Source organism: Triticum urartu, chromosome 1 (assembly GCF_003073215.2).
Source record: "Triticum urartu cultivar G1812 chromosome 1, Tu2.1, whole genome shotgun sequence".
NCBI lineage: Eukaryota > Viridiplantae > Streptophyta > Magnoliopsida > Poales > Poaceae > Triticum > Triticum urartu.
In genome coordinates, this window is record NC_053022.1 from 464,329,056 (window position 1) to 464,347,387 (window position 18,332).

Genomic DNA, 18,332 nt, shown 5'->3' on the forward strand with positions numbered 1-18,332 from the left:
AGACTGTAAGGTGATACCTGGAGAGAGTGTTGTACCCCAGCATAAGCTGGTGGTTGCTGACTTCCGCTTTCGGATTCATGTCCAGCGGGATAAGCGTGCCAAAGTCTCTAGAACGAAGTGGTGGAAGCTCAAGGGGGAGGTAGCTCTAGCGTTCAAGGAGAGGGTCATTAAGGAGGGCCCTTGAAAGGAAGGAGGAGATGCGAACAATGTGTGGACGAAGATGGCGACTTGCATTCGTCAGGTGGCCTCGGAGGAGCTTGGAGTGTCCAGGGGAAGGAGAAGCGAAGATAAGGATACCTGGTGGTGGAATGATGATGTCCAGAAGGCGATTAAAGAGAAGAAAGATTGCTTCAAACGCCTATACCTGGATAGGAGTGCAGACAACATAGAGAAGTACAAGATGGCAAAGAAGGCCGCAAAGCGAGCTATTGGTGAAGCAAGGGGTCGGGCATATGAGGACCTCTACCAACGGTTAGGCACGAAGGAAGGTGAAAGGGACATCTATAAGATGGCCAAGATCCGAGAGAGGAAGACGAGGGATATTGGCCAAGTCAAATGCATCAAGGACGGAGCATGCCAACTCTTGGTGAAGGACGAGGAGATTAAGCATAGATGGCGGGAGTACTTCGACAAGCTGTTCGATGGGGAGAATGAGAGTTCTACCATTGAACTGGACGACTCCTTTGATGAGACCAGCATGCGTTTTGTGCGGCGAATCCAGGAGTCTGAGGTCAAGGAGGCTTTAAAAAGAATGAAAGGAGGCAAGGCGATGGGCCCTGATTGTATCCCCATTGAGGTGTGGAAAGGTCTCGGGGACATAGCGATAGTATGGCTAACCAAGCTTTTCAACCTTATTTTTCGGGCAAACAAGATGCCAGAAGAATGGAGACGGAGTATATTAGTACCAATCTTCAAGAACAAGGGGGATGTTCAGAGTTGTACTAATTACCGTGGAATTAAGCTGATGAGCCATACAATGAAGCTATGGGAGAGAGTCATTGAGCACCGCTTAAGAAGAATGACAAGCGTGACCAAAAATCAGTTTGGTTTCATGCCTGGGAGGTCGACCATGGAAGCCATTTTCTTGGTACGACAACTTATGGAGAGATATAGGGAGCAAAAGAAGGACTTGCATATGGTGTTCATTGACTTGGAGAAGGCCTATGATAAGATACCGCGGAATGTCATGTGGTGGGCCTTGGAGAAACACAAAGTCCTAGCAAAGTACATTACCCTCATCAAGGACATGTACGATAATGTTGTGACAAGTGTTCGAACAAGTGATGTCGACACTGATGACTTCCCGATTAAGATAGGACTGCATCAGGGGTCAGCTTTGAGCCCTTATCTTTTTGCATTGGTGATGGATGAGGTCACAAGGGATATACAAGGAGATATCCCATGGTGTATGCTCTTTGCGGATGATGTGGTGCTAGTTGACGATAGTCGGACGGGGGTAAATAGGAAGTTAGAGTTATGGGGACAAACCTTGGAATCGAAAGGGTTTAGGCTTAGTAGAACTAAAACCGAGTACATGATATGCGGTTTCAGTACTACTAGGTGTGAGGAGGAGGTTAGCCTTGATGGCCAGGTGGTACCTCAGAAGGACACCTTTCGGTATTTGGGGTCAATGCTGCAGGAGGATGGGGGTATTGATGAAGATGTGAACCATCGAATCAAAGCCGGATGGACGAAGTGGCGCCAAGCTTCTGGCATTCTCTGTGACAAGAGAGTGCCACAAAAGTTAAAAGGCAAGTTCTAGAGGACGGCGGTTCGACCCGCAATGTTGTATGGCGCTGAGTGTTGGCCGACTAAAAGGCGACATGTTCAACAGTTAGGTGTGACAGAGATGCGTATGTTGAGATGAATGTGTGGCCACACGAGGAAGGATCGAGTCCGGAATGATGATATACGAGATAAAGTTGGGATATCACCAATTGAAGAGAAGCTTGTCCAACATCGTCTGAGATGGTTTAGGCATATTCAGCGCAGGCCTCCAGAAGCTCCAGTGCATAGTGGACGGCTAAAGCGTGCGGAGAATGTCAAGAGAGGGCGGGGTAGACCGAATTTGACATAGGAGGAGTCCGTTAAGAGAGACCTGAAGGATCGAAGTATCACCAAAGAGCTAGCTATGGACAGGGTGCGTGGAAGCTTGCTATCCATATTTATGTCTAGACCATCAGTTTAGGAATCAGCCATCAGTTTGAAATATATGACCATTTTTGTGTCTAGACCACAAAATTTACATACATAAAAAAAGAGACAATTCTGCAAATGCGACAACAATTCATCTTCTAGCCAAAATTTGCATGCAATGGTACAAAATAGCAGGGTGCATTCGGTGAGATCCATAAACAACTCATGAGCCAAAACTACACGAGCAACCCAGCCAGATGACGAGCACATCAGTTTGCTATCACATTAATTCAAACTTGTACCCACGCAAGATTAGATCAGCACATTTGTTTGCCATCATATTAACTCAAACTTGTATGCATTAGTTCATTACATTTACACACTTCAGGAACTGGATCCCTTCAAAGTCAAGTGGATACATCTCTTATTCTTAGGTTACAGCCATGAGATGCAACCATTCCCATATTAGAAGAACAGAGCGTACTCAAGGCTTTCACATAAGGCCCATTGTGCGCGTTGTGCTGGCATGTCCACCCTCATGTCCATGGAGCTGGTAGGTCTGGCTCGGCACAACCTGAAGGACACCTGGTTGCTCTGCAAACCAAGAACAATCATACAAGTTCGTTAGAACAACATAGAAACAGAAGTGAGAAGAGGAACATGCACCAAATTTTGCTTATCTAACAGATGATTTTAGCATATCCAGCATAATAGCTTCTAGTCGGATGAGATAGGCATGTGGCGTACAGAAATCTTGTTAGTTTAATGCTGAATATGTGTACAACTAAATTGTGCTAGTCTTGAAAACCGAGGACTGTCTGCCAGTAAAATGCATTAGGGTTGCACATGTAATTCCAACATAGAACAACATAAATCCTGTTCCGCAACATAATTCTTACTGAAGAAAGAAAAACCATATTCCACCAGAAATTAATCCCATCACATAACTATCATCCACCTTCACTATTCGATAAGTGGGATGATTAAGTGATAATCATACAGATGCAAGTGTCCACATGAAACAGAAAGACCGAATCTCTTCAACGATAAATAAACCACCAAACATTCTTTTTAGCATGTGATCTGTATATGTGCAGTGAAATATTTTACCCAGAGATGAATGCATCTTTGCTCCCACATTTCTGAAATGCTCACAGGTCTAGACTAACATGTCAATAGAGTAGAAGGTTGGCCTTGATTTTACACTACAAGTTGATGAGATGATTTAGCAAGTACCCTATATTCCGCAATTTTGCAAGATCGCATGTTTTGGTTTCAGTACGATTTTGAGCCTGTGATGGGCATCCAGCGACTCAATGCAACTAAATTCCGCATTATGCGGATGCAACTAAAGTCCGCATTATGCATGAGGCTAAATGTAACTGTAACTCCATGAACTAAAAGGAAGGGGGCACTCACTCTTGAGGTCCTCGACCTGCTCGGTGGTGAGCTTTGCGGAGAATCCGCTGGCGGCGTGCTTGTAGTGGTAGAGGACGGCGCCCCTGGCCTTCTCCTCGCTGCCAAAATTCCCCCCAGATCAGCAAATTGACACACGGCCGGAAAAAGTCTCAAGAGAACGAATCAACCCCAAAACGACAAGGCCAAGCTAAATCGGACCCCCAAAGGCCTAGATCCCACAGGCAGGCGCCAGGGGCGGCGCAAACCCGAGCCAAACGGCTGCGGATCCGGTCCGATTCCACGGCACAGTTACCTGCCGAGGACGGGGGCGAGGGTGCGGATGTGGAACTCCTCGGGGTCGGCGTCCTCGGGGCGGTCGACGTACACGATGTGCACGGCCGCCTCCTGCGCCGCGGGCGCCTGCTGCTCCGGCTCGGCCGCCATGGCGATCTGGGCTGCCGACGCTGCTGCTGCTGCTGCTGCGAGGAAGAGGAGGGCGAGCAGAGGGTTACGGAGATGGCGCGGGGATTCGGTCTTCATCGCCGTGGAGTGGATTGGGAGGTGGCTTAATAATGACCGTGCGGCTGTGTGCGCGACGTGTCCCCCTGCTTCGGCCTCTCCGCGTGCTCTTGGCCTGTCTTGCCTTCGCCGCGAAGTATCTTTTGTCCACCTCGCAAGCTCTGAAGTTTTCTTCGGAGAAGGTTCATCATCCCTTTGCTTGTCGATCAGGGGTTTCTGACTGGTTGCCGGAGAAAACAAGGGGCTCTTGACTGGTATAAGCATGTGGGTTTTTGTAGTCAGAACTTCGGGGCGATCTTGAATTTTATAAATTGATGAAGTGTTCGTACGACCAATAATAGTCGACCAAGTTGGGTTACAAGGATACTCCTCATTTGGATTTATAAGGCACGTGTGTATTGTTGGATAATTTGTTTGACAAATGAAATATGAGTTGCATGCCGCAATAATCGAATAGGAAATCAATACTGCATTTTGTTTCCCGATATGATATGTATTTTCACTAATCAAATTGATAATCTAGAAATACATGGATGCCCTCTAAACCGAAAATAATGCAGTAAGTTACCAGTGTTGGGAGTTCTAGGCAAAGATTACTGAACTCGAACAGATAGCAGAAGAACTAAATGAAATGATGAAGTCACAATGAACTAAAAACAGAAGCTATTGATGTTCGAACAGGCCATTTCAAAAAAGATGTCCGAACAGGGACAAGTGGACAAGATATGATCATGAATTCATGAGCACATCACCTCTCACCACAATGTGACTACGACCACAATGCAACTATGCAAGGACCGCATAAACGGACAAAACATACAAAAGAAGGGCTCTAAAGCAACGCCTCAAAGGAGCCAACCGTGGGATTTAACAATTTTATGATCAATCGTGATTCGTCAGCAAGCCCCGTGATGATAGCTAAGTGCATTGACAATGCAACAATTTGGGTCATAGGAGCCAAACAGTGCCAATACTGACATATGTTAGAATCTTACAAATGCTAGCGAGAGTTGCTATAATCAAGGCTTCCATGCTCGAGAAAGAAAAATACTCCCTTCGTTCCATAATGTAGTGCATATAGATTTTTTTTCAAAAGTCAATCCTACAATCTTTGACCAAGTTTGTGGAAAAGAAATATTTACATCTAGAATGCCAAATATATATCGATAGACTCATCATAAGATGTAGTTTCATATTTTATATTTTGTAATATAGATATAAATAGCTTTCTCGTCAAAGTTTATAAAATTTGACTTTTCAAATAATCTATATGCACTACATTATGGAACGGAGGGAGTAGAAAGGAATGTGTTGTGGGAGGGGTTCACACGCATCAATGCAAAATGTTAATTCGATATGTGTCACTTATAGCTAGTCAACACTTATACGCTTAACTGTTGGGGAACGTTGCAGAAAACAAAAAAATTTCTACGGTTTCACCAAGATCCATCTATGAGTTCATCTAACAACGAGTGATCGGATTGCATCTGCATACCTTTGTAGATCGCGAGCGGAAGCGTTCAAAGAACGGGGATGAGGGAGTCGTACTCGACGTGATCCAAATCACCGGAGATCCTAGCGCCGAACGGACGGCACCTCCGCGTTCAACACACGTACAGTCAGCGTGACGTCTCCTCCTTCTTGATCCAGCAAGGGGGAAGGAGAGGTTGATGAAGATCCAGCAGCACGACGGTGTGGTGGTGGATGCAGCAGTCACCGCAGCAGGGCTTCACCGTTCTCTACGGAGGAGGAGGAGGTCTTGGAGGGGAGAGGGAGGCGCCAGGGGCATGGGGTGCGGCTGCCCTCCCTCCCCCATATATATATAGGGTCCCCAGGGGGGCGCCGGCCCTGGAGATCCAATCTCCCAAGGGGGCGGCGGCCAAGGGGGGTGGAGTGCCCCCCAAGGCAAGTGGGGCGCCCCCCACCCTAGGGTTCCCAACCCTAGGCGCAGGGGGAAGGCCCAAGGGGGGGCGCACCAGCCCACTAGGGGCTGGTTCCCCTCCCACTTCAGCCCATGGGGCCCTCCGGGATAGGTGGCCCCACCCGGTGGACCCCCGGGACCCTTCCGGTGGTCCCGGTACAATACCGGTGACCCCGAAACTTGTCCCGATGGCCGAAATAGCACTTCCTATATATAATTCTTTACCTCCGGACCATTCCGGAACTCCTCGTGATGCCCGGGATCTCATCCGGGACTCCGAACAACTTTCGGGTTACTGCATATACATATCTCTACAACCCTAGCGTCACCGAACCTTAAGTGTGTAGACCCTACGGGTTTGGGAGACATGTAGACATAACCGAGATGGCTCTCCGGTCAATAACCAACAGCGGGATCTGGATACCCATGTTGGCTCCCACATGCTCCTCGATGATCTCATTGGATGAACCACGATGTCAAGGATTCACGCAACCCCGTATACAATTCCCTTTGTCAATCGGTACGTTACTTGCCCGAGATTCGATCGTCGGTATCCCAATACCTCGTTCAATCTCGTTACCGGCAAGTCACTTTACTCGTACCGTAATGCATGATCCCGTGACCAGACACTTGGTCACTTTGAGCTCATTATGATGATGCATTACCGAGTGGGCCCAGAGATACCTCTCCGTCATACGGAGTGACAAATCCCAGTCTCGATCCGTGTCAACCCAACAGACACTTTCGGAGATACCCGTAGTATACCTTTATAGTCACCCAGTTACGTTGTGACGTTTGGTACACCCAAAGCACCCCTACGGTATCCGGGAGTTAGTTACACGATCTCATGGTCTAAGGAAAAGATACTTGACATTGGAAAACTCTAGCAAACGAACTATACGATCTTGTGCTATGTTTAGGATTGGGTCTTGTCCATCACATCATTCTCCTAATGATGTGATCTCGTTATCAATGACATCCAATGTCCATAGTCAGGAAACCATGACTATCTGTAATCAACGAGCTAGTCAACTAGAGGCTTACTAGGGACATGTTGGTGTCTATGTATTCACACATGTATTACGATTTCCGGATAACACAATTAAAGCATGAATAAAAGACAATTATCATGAACAAGGAAATATAATAATAATCCTTTTATTATTGCCTCTAGGGCATATTTCCAACAACATTAACATCACGTAACTAGCCTATGTTGAAGTCCTTAGCTAGAACCCGACTTCATCAAGGATGTAATCAACATCGGTAAAGCACTCTCATGCTCCAAATAGAGGCCCTGCTTTAGTCTCAGTGAAGCACCCTCACACCCCGGGTGAAGGACCCGCTCGGGCTTGATGAAGCACCCTCACGCTCTATGTGAAGGCCCTACTCAGCCGTGGTGAAACTCTAGGAAAAGATTTCGCTCATCCTCATACTCCAATTAATGCTCTAGTGCACTGAAGGCATCATCATATTGCTAAGTCACAATATTGCAAGCCTAGCTCACCGGAAAAGGATTCTGCTCCTCCTCACACTCCAGTTAAAGCTCTCGTCGGTCATGGAAGAGGCTTAGGACCGAGCCAATGTGCCCTAGGCTCTCCCATTGGACTGCATAATCAAGTTGCATCTCAACCTTGGTTCCATTCCTAGGACTAGGTAGAAATTGTTGTAGTGTAGACAACATGTGAGAAAATGGTATCTCGTCGTTAGTGCTTGCGGAAATAAAGTCAGTGAGGTTGTGTGTACAACCTTATGGGAAGGCTATCCAACAACGAGACAAGGTTGACAAATTGATTTATTTTGAACGGGTTCGGTCACCTCGTGGGAGCGTGGCTTAATCCTGTGTTAGGAGAGGCGGCAAAGGGAGTGTCTCAACTAGTAGATGAGATCCATGGTAGAGTTGTCTTGGAATTCCCCACGATGAGAGAAATGCTCAACTAGTGAATCGAGTCGAAGACAAATCCACCTAAAATCTCACATTGCCTTGACGATATTCGAGCCTCGCGAGGTGCCTTAGATACGTCCCGAACCTTAAAGCTCTTCTCAGGTCACTTGGAGGCCCCTCCCCTCGAGCTCTGTTCAAGTGAGAGGAACGGTTATACGCCCCTTCGGTGAGAGAAATATTGTAAAACCATCTTAGTTCCTCATGCCCTAGAGAATAATATACAATAGACCCTATGACATATTATTGTAAGTCCTATATGGAATATTCTTGTAAGTACTTATGGCATATTCTTGTAAGTTTACCCAAATATCCTTTAGTCATGTGAAGAAGACCAAGGGCATCACCGTAATCTGTATATGAACACAGGATGTAAATATGTTGAACTTTTCCAATAAATAGAGGTGCCCCTTATACCCAAGGGGGCCTTTTATCTTCTCAAGACACTTTCTCCTTTCTTATGTCCTTGTCCCTCTTCACCTCCTCAGTGAAACTAGGTCTCACACTTCATCCCCTCTTGCATTGTCCTTTCACATCCTAGGTTGATCAATGTCACATTTGGATGACCCTCAAACCATGCGCAAGTCGAGGTCACGTGAAGTGCATGAATCCTCCTTCCTCTAGGTGAACGCAAGTCTCCTTAAGTTCTCGTAGTCATACGAAGGTAGCCTCATGGGAGCAAGGCTTGCAAGGTTGTCACACTCGTCTCCCAAACACACACTCATAGTCGGTTCACATAATCAAATTTGAGTGTCACAAATTCATTGTTTAGGTTTTCCTCGCTAACAAAATGGAACCATGGTTGGAAGAAATGGCACAACATAGACTACACATTATTTGGCAATGGGACCGGAGAGAGTCCCATTTCAGAGAGAGGTTAAGACTGGGAATCTTTGGTAGACCCATAGAGTTTCTGCTCCAACCACACATGTCATTTCATTTCCACCTCGTGATAGGAGCCATGTCGAATACAATGTCGCAAAATACTGCAAAGCACCGCAAAGAATTGCAAAGTATCATGTTTGAACTTTTTCCCCACAACACTATTCCTTTAAAATGGATGGCATCCTGGAGTAGAGCAGTGGCCCCATGGAGTTTTAAAAAATTACTCTAATGGTGACTTAAGAGAGAGAAAATCAGAAAAATACAAATATTCAAAAAGGAAAATGTAAAGAGAAACAAGAAAAACGAGTATGCCTAGGTCTATTTTTAATGAGGAGCTACAGTTTACTACAAAAGGACACATGACAATGGATATGGTATGGTGCGGGTACAATAACCCAATACCCATATCCATGACTTGCATGGGCATACAATCCTACTCCTGCCCTAGCCATCGGGCACAAACCATGCTCATGCCCATCCCCAATAGGTATCCATGCCCGATGGGTACTCATCAGGCACATCAACACATCATTGTAGGGAATGGTGTAATTGCTAGGTCCATATGTGGCGGAGGAACCACAACAAGTTCCTAGGGTTGGTGGAACGATGATTGAGAGGAGGATGGTGGCGGGGTATTGCAGGGGTATTGCGAGTAGAGCATGGAGAATGACCGCAATATGACTGTCTAGTAGTGCTTCATAGTTATACAAATAATAACTTAGTTCTATGCCCTACCATGACTAGTCAGGTAGGATTCAGGCATAACCAAAAGTGTCCATGCCCTACCATGACTAGTCAAGTAGGGTTTGTGCTGTTGTGCATGCCCATGGGCACATATATGTGCTTATACTCTACCTATGTGGATCGGGTACCCATGGGTAAAATTGTCATCCTTCACACACCTCGCTTTAACTATAAGGCTCAACTCAAATTTCTTTAATAGCATAGCACTTATGCAAGGATTTGGGTAATCACCTTTTTGTCGGTCCACCAAATTACTCTAATTAAGTACTCTATGATGCCTTAATATTGTATTAGTTTTAGAAAATATATGTAGGGAAAATGTATGTACTCCCTCCGTTCCATAATTCTTGTCGTGGTTTTAGTTCAATTTATGTAATTATTTTACCTTTTCAAGGCAATAAAACACTTTATGATATAGGAGTATTTTTTAACTACTCCCTCGTTCACTATTATAAGATTCTTTCTGATTTGAATGTATATAGACATATTTTAGTGTGTTTGTTCCCTCATTTCAGTTCGTATGTAGTCCATATTGAAATATCCAAAACATCTTATATTTGTGAACAGAGGGAGTACCACATTTTACCCTTTCAGGCAAAAGAACTGACAAATCCTGGCAAATTCTGCCCCATCCATACAAGTCCTAGCAACAAAATCTGAAGTTATCTGAAATTTGCATATGCTGAAAGCGGTTATATCCATTTCAGTCAACAACACGCACAGATCGCTGTAGGCAGATTCAGCAAACCTGCAGTAAGCACGCAGCCCTCCCAGATCGCCCAAATGTTTGATGTAAACCTCTGCACCAGCTAAAAATAAAAGCACATACCAAATTGATTCCCTGTGCAAAACATTCTCCTTCTGAACGAATATTACACTACACATTACATCACGTTACAGGAAAACATAGACAGAATACCTCTGCAGCAGAAAAGCATACGTCCTACCAAAACCAGGCAAATCAAAATAGCCAATTATCTATATCCTCCTCCCAGTCCCACATCACAAGCAGCGTTTAGATGTGCAACACGCTCATATCCAGCTCCCCGCTCTCAAGAACCTCCCTAACCTTCTTGTCACACTCATCTTCTTCGTCAGTCTGTTCCGGTACACTGACCTTCGCGTTCTTTTCCTCATCATCCGATAACTCGTCCGCGTAGCCATAGCCTGATGTGCTTGATCTTGGCTTCTTCCTTGCGTCTTGCACAATCTCCATGATCTCTTGGGTTGTTTGCTTCGAGAAAGAAGGCACGCTGCTGCTCCTCTCGTAGTAGTCTGCTTGCGCTTCCTCTGTGAGCTCCCGCGGCAAGTTCTTCAAGAACCATGGGTGGCTCTTTATCTCCTTCATTGTGATTCTCTATAGAAGATATAAAAAATGTCACATCAAAGCGGATTCACTCATGGACACGTCGATCTTGCAATCTGGAGAGTTGGGACCAGTACCTTCGTTGGATTGCTCACAAAGATAAGAGAAATGAGCTGTCTGCAATCAGCAGATATGAGAATATTGTCTGGGATGGTATAGTCGACTGCTGCTATCCGCTGCAAACAAAGATAAGCGATCGGCATTTGTGATTGTAAATTTTGGGTGGCGAAAGAACTTCTATAGGACTAGGCTATCACCTGAATGATCTTCTTAATATTCTTGGGGTCATCCGGGTCTTCAAATGGGTAGGCTCCCACAAGCATGACATAGAGAGTCACCCCACAGGACCATACATCTGCCATCTGCACTACCAAAATACACTTGTCAGCATTCAGTTACACCCTGTACTACTAAATATGTTTATCGATTGGATGACCTTCACCCACTTCCCTCTTCTTATTCTAAAGCCGTTTATGGAACTATGAATCAAGAGATCGTTGTACAGTACATCAGATTAATATGGCGTGGCCTCTTTCTCATTTTTTTTAAACGGAGGCAAGGCCTCTTTCTCATTTGGCAATCTGTAAAACAAAACAATCTAAGAGAAGACAGCAATAAACTGATTTTGGTCAACAAAGATAGGATCTACAGAACAATGATGAAAGAATGGTATCAATTTTTTTAAACGAAGGCAAAATATTTGCCGCATATATTAAATAAGAGGAGAGCAGAGTTTGTTTGTGTTACAACATCATTTCTTCAGGAACAGAGTGAGTGAAGTGTGAACTCCAGCTTATCACAATTCACATCTTGAGTCTCTTTTCTGTACGAAAATCAGGCCATGCACTACTAACCGGATGGAGGGTGTTGGATAAAAATTCAAACAATCCATTAAATTTTGCAGAACGCACAAGAACTTAGCAAGATAATTCCTAGTCTCTTGATAATAAATATTGCAGATATTGTATGATTACCCAGCAGTAGCTACTAACAGGGTGTTCAATCAAATAACTATATGTGCAGCTATGTTCATCAATGAAAATCAATAATGTTGATGAATACACATTCTTTGCAAAGGGAATACCAATTGGCCAAACTAATTCTGTTCTCAAAGGGGTGCCAAAGTCTGAATAAAAGTGGCAAAACAGGGTGATTTTTCCACAATTGTATGAAATGGTGAAAATAGTTTTCCTGAATGGGGGGTTAGTGGCGATTACTTGCCAATTTTACTTTCCCCAAAACCGGCATCTTCCATGAGCCAAGTCCCTTCCTCGCATGATATTAATGTTGAATCGAATTCTCCATAATCAAGACACAAAACTGTGGGCTGTCAGATTCAACTTCCTTCAAAAACTCGAAGCCGTAAACGCAAGCACATCCTTTACCGTATCCTATCGCAGTGTTGTACAATTTTTTATGTAGGAACTTCCAACCTTTGCCACCTAAAAGAGTTTGGTAAAACTTCTACTCCTAAATTATGGTGCTCAGCCAAACAACACTTCAGGTTTGCTTTGCGTGGCAACTCATCCTTTAAGTGATGCAGTATGTCAACATCATGTAGTTATGTGCATCATCGTGAAAGGAAGAACCTTAAGTGGCGCGCTCTTACCAGATGTGCTTACAAAGGTCAGAAACATAAAACACATGTCATATATAAATAAGAGATTCTTTTAGGTTACCTTCCCATCATATTCCTGGCGACGAAGAACTTCCGGTGCAATGTATGCCGGCGTCCCCACCGCAGATTTGGGCCTTGAATGTAGTACTGAAGACTGTCACAAAATGGCGAAGAGTTCATTTTTTAACAGCAAACAACAAATAGTTATTCTTACGCAAACTTACAGAAACATGACAGCAGGATTTACAAGGCGTGGACCACCCACTCCACTCTTATGAGAATTGGCAACCAACCTTGGAGTACCCAAAATCGCATATCTTGAGCCGGGGAGCCGGGCTACCATCCAGGAGAACATTCTCCAGCTTCAAATCTCTATGGCATATTTGCTGGCAAGCAGTAAAGTGATTGCAACATTTAGCATATTTTCAGGCCCCACTCACATTTATTTGAAAAATCACGCTGGCACTTTCTACTCAGGGGAATGATGTGAACTGTAACTTGCTTGTTGTCCAGCTAATATAAGAGAGTAATTTATTGCTTCTGCATACCATGTGATGGCAGTAGCTTACGCCGCAGATCAGCTGCTGGAAGAAATATCTGCCCTGCAGTAATAAGCAGAGGAAAGAAAGAAAAAAACACAAAACAGTAAATTGACTCTGGATTTCGTACTTCTGCTGAGGAAAGAAGACCAAGACGATGGTTGTAAATTGTGACCTCGTCCTCGCTAAACCGGCCGCGATCGACGATTCGATCAAAGAGCTCGCCACCCGCCGCGTACTCCATCACGATTGCAAGGTGTGTCGGTGTCAGGATCACCTGTCGAAAAATTTCCAATGTAAGCACCCGCGATTTTCACTTTGAAATAGGAAACGAAACACCATGGTGCCAAACAAGTGCAGAAAAACTTCAGACTCGGAAATTTCTCAATAAGTTACATATCCACGCCACGCGCCCGTCCAAACTCTAATAAAGCATGTGAAAACACATTCACTACACGTCACCGGAGGAGGAAATGTTTCCCTACAGAACAGCCAATTAAACCCAAGAGGACAAACACAATGAATAACCGATTTTTTAACAGCTGGTCGCTCCGTTTCCGGATGAGAAGGCGCACCTCTATGAACTGGATGATGTTGGGGTGCCGGAGCGAGCGGTGGTTGACGATCTCCCGGTACACATTCTCGTCAATCTGCGGCCAGGCATCAGAAATTCAGACCCAATTTGGAGCGCGCAGAACGAACCACGGACAGGAGAGCAACACAAATCGATATAAAAAAAACGAGGAGCGGAGGAGCCCGACCCGGTGGCCGCGCTCGATGAGCTTGACGGCGACGAGCCCGTCGTTCTCGCGGTGGCGCATCAGCCGGGCCACCCCGAAGTTTCCCGACCCGATGTCCCGCACCTCCTCGTACTTGTCCATCCCGGTGAGGGGCGCGGCTGTAGCCGTCGGCGTCGTCATCGCCGCCGGTGCGGGGAGCCGAGGAGGCGAGGAGGGGCGGGGGACGGCGGGGCAGCTCGACGAATCGACCGGCGGGTAACAGGTGGCGGTGTGGTCTGTGGCGCCTGCGTCGCTTTCCGGCCTGGCGCTCGCTCTGTGCGTCTCGTGCGTGCGCTCGCCGGGTATATATAGACGCGCGTCGTGTGCGCGTCCGACTGTACCCGAGATTCCGAGACTGGCTGTGACCTGTGACTGTATCCGTACCGTATTCCTTTCAAGATTTTTATAGTTTGTGTTTCAACAATCCTTTTCCTGCTGCAGCTCCACAAAAAGGCTTCAACAGTAGACTGCAGATGGTTCGAGAAGATGATATAATGTTATCCCGGCTTATAGTAGTCTTTATTTTTAAAGACTTGCTAATCCTAAGTTGCGTGAAACTAATTTTTGGATCAGTCGATTCCTTGATGCATGCCCGAACCCTAGTATGTGAGGACGCGGTGTCGCACGCGAAGGGGAGGCGGAGGTTTGACATGTGTGGGTGGGGGTGCTTGCCAACGTCGGAGAAGGGGGCTATAGAGGGATGGCCGGAACGGCGATAGCATGGCGGAGGCAGCGGCTCAAGCAAGACGGAGCGGCGCACGACGGGCACACGCCGACCGCGGGAGGTGGTGGCAGGCGGTTTGAACTAGGTTGTAGGGTGGTTGGAGGAACTAGGTGCGAGGAAGAAGATGAACGGTGTGGTAAAAAAAATCGACTCGTTTGCATCTTTATTAGGCAAAACTGATGTTTAGGCGATCCATTAAAGTGTTGCAGTTTTACTTAAATAGTCAATTAAAAAGTAGAAGACACTACTGCATTTAGAAATACAACAATCACATAGTTTTCTAGAGTATAATAATAGTGTTTCCCTCACTGACTTTGAAAAGCAGATTGTTTCTTCAAATAATCCGATATTTTCAAGAAAATTGAGTCTATTTCCAATCCTAAAACTATGGTCATTGATCAGATGACTTGAACATTGGACTGTGCAATTGTCTGTATTAAACCCTTAACTTTTCAAAACCCATTTAAATTGGCCCCTCATCGAATTGTAGCTTTGCATTAAGGGTTTCAAATTGTGCCAAGGAAAATCATGGATGTAGAACTCAAGATATTATCCCCGCAAAAAAAAGAACTCAAGATATTATAATATAACAAATGAGTATAAGTGCAATGTGTGCATCAATGAGCAAATTTAAATAATTTATTTTTTATTTCATTATTTTTGTAATCCAGTTTGACAAAAGGTTAAAGAATAGATGTAGATAGCTCGACGATATAATATAAAGTTATTCTTGATTACTCCTCATTCTTATATTTAAAGAGTTGTTGCAATCACCTAAACAAACAGTAAAAAGTAGAATTTGCAAATAGCTTTATCACAGAATTTTCTAAAATATGATGGTGAATCTCCTTCTTGGCTTTGAAACACGGATCATTTCTTCAATCAAATGTTTTTTTTCTAATAAACAAGTCCATTTTCAATCCCAAAACAGCGCCCCATGGTCCGATGACTTGAACCTTGAACTATGCAACTGCCTATATTCAATCTCCAACTTTTGAAAATCATTTAAATTGGACCCTAATCCCGTATAGATAATTGATTTGCATTTGGGTGTTCCAAATAATGTGAAAAATCACATATGCAAGTACTCAAGATATTTAATCTTCGGCATTTAATTAAGATACAGATATGCAAAACCATGAACAATTTTCTCTTTTTTCTATAATGGATATTTATTGTTTTCTGCATGAATTCCTATTTCTCAATTTTGTGGATTCCTTATGTTTATGTTTTTCCTAAACATTTACTTTTCAGAAGACTTTACTTAAAATTTCAGGGTGCAAACCCACCCTGAACAGACATACTAGTGCCCCTTTGGTACACATGATTTCTCAAACAACAAAAATAGGAATAAAATGCAGGATTTAGGCGTCTTTGATTCGGGGAATTCTCAAAATGCAGGACATGTCCTATAAAAAATCCTTTAGGGTTGGAATACAGAATAAATTTAGATCAAAGAGTGTTTGATACCACATAAAAAAATAAAGGAATTGAACAGAGTGACTTGAGTGAATGGAAAATCCCCCCCCCCCCCCCAAGTTGTGTCCAAAGCGGCCCTTAGAAAGTTTTTCTAAGGATTACATTCATGTGAATCAACAACCTACATAGGACAGATTCCCAAGGACCGAAATCCTTAAAAAAAATTGCATGGAATTCCTTTGAATAAAGTGAGCCCTTACAATGTTGTGACCACACGAAATCCTACAAGATTGCATTTGCATCGAGGATTGTTTGATTGCACCACATAAAAATGAAAGGATTCTATCCAAGAGGTATGTGTGAATGTGAAATTTCCTTTGGAACGTAATGTATGAAATCCTATAGAAAAAAACTCTGTATGATCTGATCATATGATTCAAACAGCCAGGATGGAAAAACTTCCTAAGGATTTCAACCCTCCAAATTTTGTATGAAAATCCCGTGAATCAAAGATGCACTAAGGTTTGAAAAAATGATTCGTCTCCCAAGGTACGAGAAATTATGAAGAATTCACTAATACAAGATAGAGAAAATTCCTTATTTGACACTGTTTTAAAATTTGGTTCCTTATTTGACATTGAAAAAGTTTTTCTTCCCTATTTGACACTAGTCCTAAATTTTATTCCCTATACGACACTTCCGTCCATTTTGAGCCTAAATGACACCTGAAAAGACGATTTTGCCCCTCATGCGGTATGTGTGTGCGCGCGTGTGTGCTGTTGCATGTGTGCTGCTGCTGCATGTGTGCCGCTGCGTGTGTGTTTGCTACTGCGTGTGTATGTGCGCGCGCGCGTGTGTTGTTGCGTGCCTATGTGCTGCCTGCGTGTGTGCTGCTGTTGCTGCGTGTGTGTGTGTGCTGCATGCGTGTGTGTTGCGTGCCTATGTGCTGCTTGCGTGTGTGCTGTTGTTGCTGCGTGTGTGTATGTGTGTGTGTGTGCTGCGTGCGTGCGTGTGTGTTGCTACGTGTGTGTGCGCGTGCATGTGTGTTGCTGTGTGTGTGCACGTGCGCGTGTGTGTTGGTGCATGTGTATGTGTTGCTGCGTGTGTGCTCCTGCCCTCGCACTGGTGCTGCATGTGTGCGCTATTGCCCCCCCCCACACACACACATACCACATGAGGGGCAAAAGAGTCTTTTCAGATGTCATTTAGGCTTAAAATGAACGGAAATGTCATATAGAGAATAAAATTTAGAACTTGTGTTAAATAGGGAAGAATTTTTTTCCAATGTCAAATAAGGAAGCAAATTTTAAGATAGTGTCAAATAAGGAATTTTCTCTACAAGATATGGTAGAAATGTGAGAGCTGACATATTCACCAATAGATGTAATTGTTTATATCTCAACGTGAAACACAAGAGATAAATGCATTTAGAGTTTGCATATTTACAAGGTACCTAGAGATTTATGTTGTTCAATGATTTTTTATGGTTATAATTTCATCTTTCTTGCATACGAATGTTCACATTTTGTTGTAAAAGCAACTTTAGCAGACCCCGCATCCCGCCAGCCCGCAAAACTTGTTTGCAGTTCGCGCAAAACCGCTTTTGCGGGCCGGAGCGTGCTGGCACAGATGCAGACCCCTCAAACGGATCCGTAAAAAAATATATTCGCAGAATATGCTTTTTTACGGGTCGGCTATGCGGGTTCTGCTCGGACACCACCGTGACGACCCACAAATAGATAAACTGCAAATCTCGCATTTGACATAGGATTTCACAAACAAGTTCAAATTCAAACGACATAAACAGTTTTACGCGCAAATAGAAGGCAAGTTCATTACGACTAACGCAAAAGAGGGCCCTGCAAAAGGTTTGCGCCCATGTCCGGCATCATCTCGATCGATCTTCACTCCGCGCCATTGAGTCCACCTTGGAGTTCATCGACGCCATCGAATCCACCTCCGGCGCTTGTTCCAACTCCCGCACCGAAATCATCCACATCGCCACCATATGGAGCAGAGAAAACATCACTGGAACTGTAGCACGGACCGGCCGATGCCACCATTTTTCTCTTCAAAATTTCTCTCCTTGCCATATCATGCCATGTTTTGGTGAGGTCGTCCATGTCATTGCGGTTCATTGACATGATCTTGTTCTCTTCGGCGAGCAACATGGACATAGATTTGTTTTCGGCGGCGCGTGCTCTTCTCTCCTCGATGGCAGCTTTGCGCAACCCCTCTTCCTTGAGCAACTGCCACTTTTCTTGCTTCTCCTTCGCCTTCTTCTCGGCCAACTCTTTCTTGATCTCCAACGATTTCAACAACATCGACTCATTGGATTGCAC

General features: G+C 44.5%; 2 protein-coding genes across 2 annotated transcripts; both read right to left on the reverse strand.

Moving 5' to 3' along the window:
- Window positions 1-2,448: 2,448 nt before the first annotated feature.
- LOC125519342 (subtilisin-like protease SBT3.17) lies at window positions 2,449-4,205 on the reverse strand. The gene is made up of 3 exons (XM_048684186.1): window positions 3,848-4,205; window positions 3,556-3,653; window positions 2,449-2,730 (listed from the first exon to the last, which is right to left on the reverse strand). The coding sequence occupies exons 1-3, from the start codon at window positions 4,072-4,074 to the stop codon at window positions 2,630-2,632; spliced, it is 426 nt and encodes a 141-aa protein (XP_048540143.1). The 5' UTR covers window positions 4,075-4,205; the 3' UTR covers window positions 2,449-2,629.
- A 6,156-nt stretch (window positions 4,206-10,361) lies between these two features.
- LOC125519353 (serine/threonine-protein kinase SAPK4-like) lies at window positions 10,362-14,138 on the reverse strand. The gene is made up of 9 exons (XM_048684194.1): window positions 13,830-14,138; window positions 13,644-13,718; window positions 13,244-13,345; window positions 13,078-13,131; window positions 12,823-12,915; window positions 12,591-12,683; window positions 11,169-11,273; window positions 10,989-11,087; window positions 10,362-10,902 (listed from the first exon to the last, which is right to left on the reverse strand). Exons 1-9 carry the CDS (start codon window positions 13,986-13,988, stop codon window positions 10,561-10,563), a joined length of 1,122 nt encoding a protein of 373 aa, XP_048540151.1. The 5' UTR covers window positions 13,989-14,138; the 3' UTR covers window positions 10,362-10,560.
- Window positions 14,139-18,332: the final 4,194 nt, after the last annotated feature.

Excerpts from the sequence above, each read along its gene's own strand:
- LOC125519342 (XM_048684186.1), bottom strand. The coding sequence starts at position 4,074 with ATGAAGACCGAATCCCCGCGCCATCTCCGTAACCCTCTGCTCGCCCTC. Across the intron at positions 3,654-3,847 it reads CTCGCCCCCGTCCTCGGCAG|CGAGGAGAAGGCCAGGGGCG; the intron begins GTAACTGTGCCG and ends GAATTTTGGCAG. Across the intron at positions 2,731-3,555 it reads GCAGGTCGAGGACCTCAAGA|AGCAACCAGGTGTCCTTCAG; the intron begins GTGAGTGCCCCC and ends CTTGGTTTGCAG.
- LOC125519353 (XM_048684194.1), bottom strand. The coding sequence starts at position 13,988 with ATGACGACGCCGACGGCTACAGCCGCGCCCCTCACCGGGATGGACAAG. Across the intron at positions 13,346-13,643 it reads ACATCATCCAGTTCATAGAG|GTGATCCTGACACCGACACA; the intron begins GTGCGCCTTCTC and ends ATTTTTCGACAG. Across the intron at positions 10,903-10,988 it reads TTGTGAGCAATCCAACGAAG|AGAATCACAATGAAGGAGAT; the intron begins GTACTGGTCCCA and ends TATCTTCTATAG.